The following is a 2,033-nucleotide window of genomic DNA, read 5'->3' as shown; positions in this document are numbered from 1 at the left end:
GAGCGTGACATTTAACAGTTGAACTCTCCCAACCTCTTTGAGCACTTTAACAAGTTTATGAAAACACAACAACAATGATCAACCTGCATAGAAGTTAAAAGTTATGAGCTTCTTAGTTTCCATAGAGAATAAGTAATGAGAGCAAGAAACTGTCCTATGAATTCAATATAGTATGGCCTTAGTGGCTGTGGAAAGACAAAGGCAAGGATTGTTTTCTGGCCCTGCAGGTTCCTACTAAATTGATATGTGAGTACCTTACCACAAATAATATTCCTTCATGATGTTTCTCAAGACTTTTTTTTTCTCCCTGAATTTTCCCAGAATGCTGTGGGCAACTATAAAGAACCATAGCCAGGGCATGAACATCTCTTCATCACAATGTGTGCAGAGCAAACGCAGCGGGAAACACCAGCTCAGAATTCAGTGCCCAGAACCCTGCAGACCACATCACACTCCCCTTGCTCACCTGCTTCAGGTCTTGGTGCTGATGAGGGTCTGTCATCCTGGGGCTCTTGTCCATCAAACATTTGTTCACAAGAATTACTTCCCTCTGTAGAAAGGAATGGAAGACTCAGTGGATTCAAATGGCCAATGGAAAACACAGCAGGAGAGCCACCGGTGACAACTAGGAGAGTCAAGCTGGCTTAGTGTCTCCTAGATGAAGGTCTCTGTTTTGGGACTCTGAAGGGGAGACTGACATGACTCCTCTGCCACCATAGGCAGAACATTGCCCAAAATCTGTTGCTTTCCTGCACACTTCATTCCTCGTTATTTCTGACCCCCGTTGCTGCCTCTATGGTTTCTTCTCTATGAGAATATAAGAACAGGATAAGTGGGGAGGGACAGAGGAAGACACCTTCACTCTTGCAGTTTCACTAGCTGACTGGCAAATAAAGGCTCACTTACCTCCGATGCATTGTAGGAATCTAGGTACCTCCCCTTTCTGTTCATCATTCATTTGGGAACTTCCAGGACTACAGGATGCTGAAAAGAAACAAGAATACAACAAACCATGCAGGGGGACCTCAGTTTGCTCAGGTGGGAACCAGGAAGCTTGTAAAATATAAGAAAATAAGGAGGACAAGGGATCAAAATGACATTGACTGTGTAATACAGAGCTTGAGCAGAGCAAGGCACTGTCTTTCCCCAGCAGCCAACACTTCAACATGAAAAAAGCATCCACATATTCTTCTCCTAAAAATCGGGTTCTTCCAAACAGGAGTCACAAGCCTTTCTCCCTGTTCCACACAAATGGCAAAGGATACAAGAAGAACCAGGGAGTCAAAATAACTAAGAACATTTTATACAATCTATTGTCTTGAAGAACAAGAGAGGCAGACAGGAAGGTGTGAACTTTAGGGAGGAAAATGAATGGAATCCTTATAACAGCAAGAAGTTGTTGAACTAAAGGGGAGAGGAGGATGTGCCAACTGCATGTCTGCGTGCCTCGTAGAGTTGGAGACAATGCCTTTGATGGAGCAAGAATGAATGAGGAAAGGCATCTGAGACTAAGGGCTGTCTCTGAAGTGGTAAGGTAAAAAGAAGAGATCTTATGTCAGCGGGGGAGCGAGGGGCTGGGAAGATGCCTCAGTAGTTAAGAGTGCTTGCTGCTCTTCCAGGAGACTCAGGCTCAGTTCCCAGTGCCACCCAAAAGCTCACAGCTCTCTGCAATTTCAGAGGCAAGGTTGACACTTTCCCCTGCCCTCCTTAAACACCAATCAAGTATGTGGTGCAGACAGACAGATAGGCAGACGGGGGTGGGGGGGTGGGAGGAGTGATGGAGGTGGGTCTTGTATCTTGTCTGTTGCTTTCATTGGTTAATAATAAAGAAACTGCCTCGGCCCTCATAGGACAGAAAATTAGGTAGGCAGAGTAGACAGAAGAGAATGCTGGGAAAAAGAAGCTTAGTAGAGGAGTCGCCATGATGCTCCCACTCCAGACAGATACAGGTTAAGATCCTCCCTGGTAAGCCAGCTCATGGGCTACACAGAATATTAGAAATGGGTTAGAACAATATGTAAGAGCTAGCCAAT

At 45.1% G+C, this 2,033-nt stretch overlaps 1 protein-coding gene across 3 annotated transcripts in view; it reads right to left on the bottom strand.

The window, feature by feature from the left end:
- LOC126508768 (nuclear body protein SP140-like) overlaps window positions 1-2,033 on the bottom strand; it is a 39,028-nt gene that overhangs the window by 21,885 nt on the left and 15,110 nt on the right. For all 3 annotated transcript variants that reach the window (XM_050154173.1, XM_050154174.1, XM_050154175.1), the window contains exons 5-6: window positions 907-984; window positions 467-550 (exon numbers count right to left, since the gene is read on the bottom strand). In XM_050154173.1, coding sequence (XP_050010130.1) covers window positions 467-550; window positions 907-984 — 162 coding nt within the window. The remainder of the gene's footprint in view (window positions 1-466; window positions 551-906; window positions 985-2,033) is intronic.

The sequence above is a fragment of the Alexandromys fortis genome, unplaced genomic scaffold (assembly GCF_014885135.2).
Source record: "Alexandromys fortis isolate MF-2015 unplaced genomic scaffold, M_Fortis_MF-2015_v1.1 scaffold_40, whole genome shotgun sequence".
In the NCBI taxonomy this organism is placed as follows: domain Eukaryota; kingdom Metazoa; phylum Chordata; class Mammalia; order Rodentia; family Cricetidae; genus Alexandromys; species Alexandromys fortis.
This window is presented reverse-complemented; position numbering and strand designations above follow the sequence as displayed.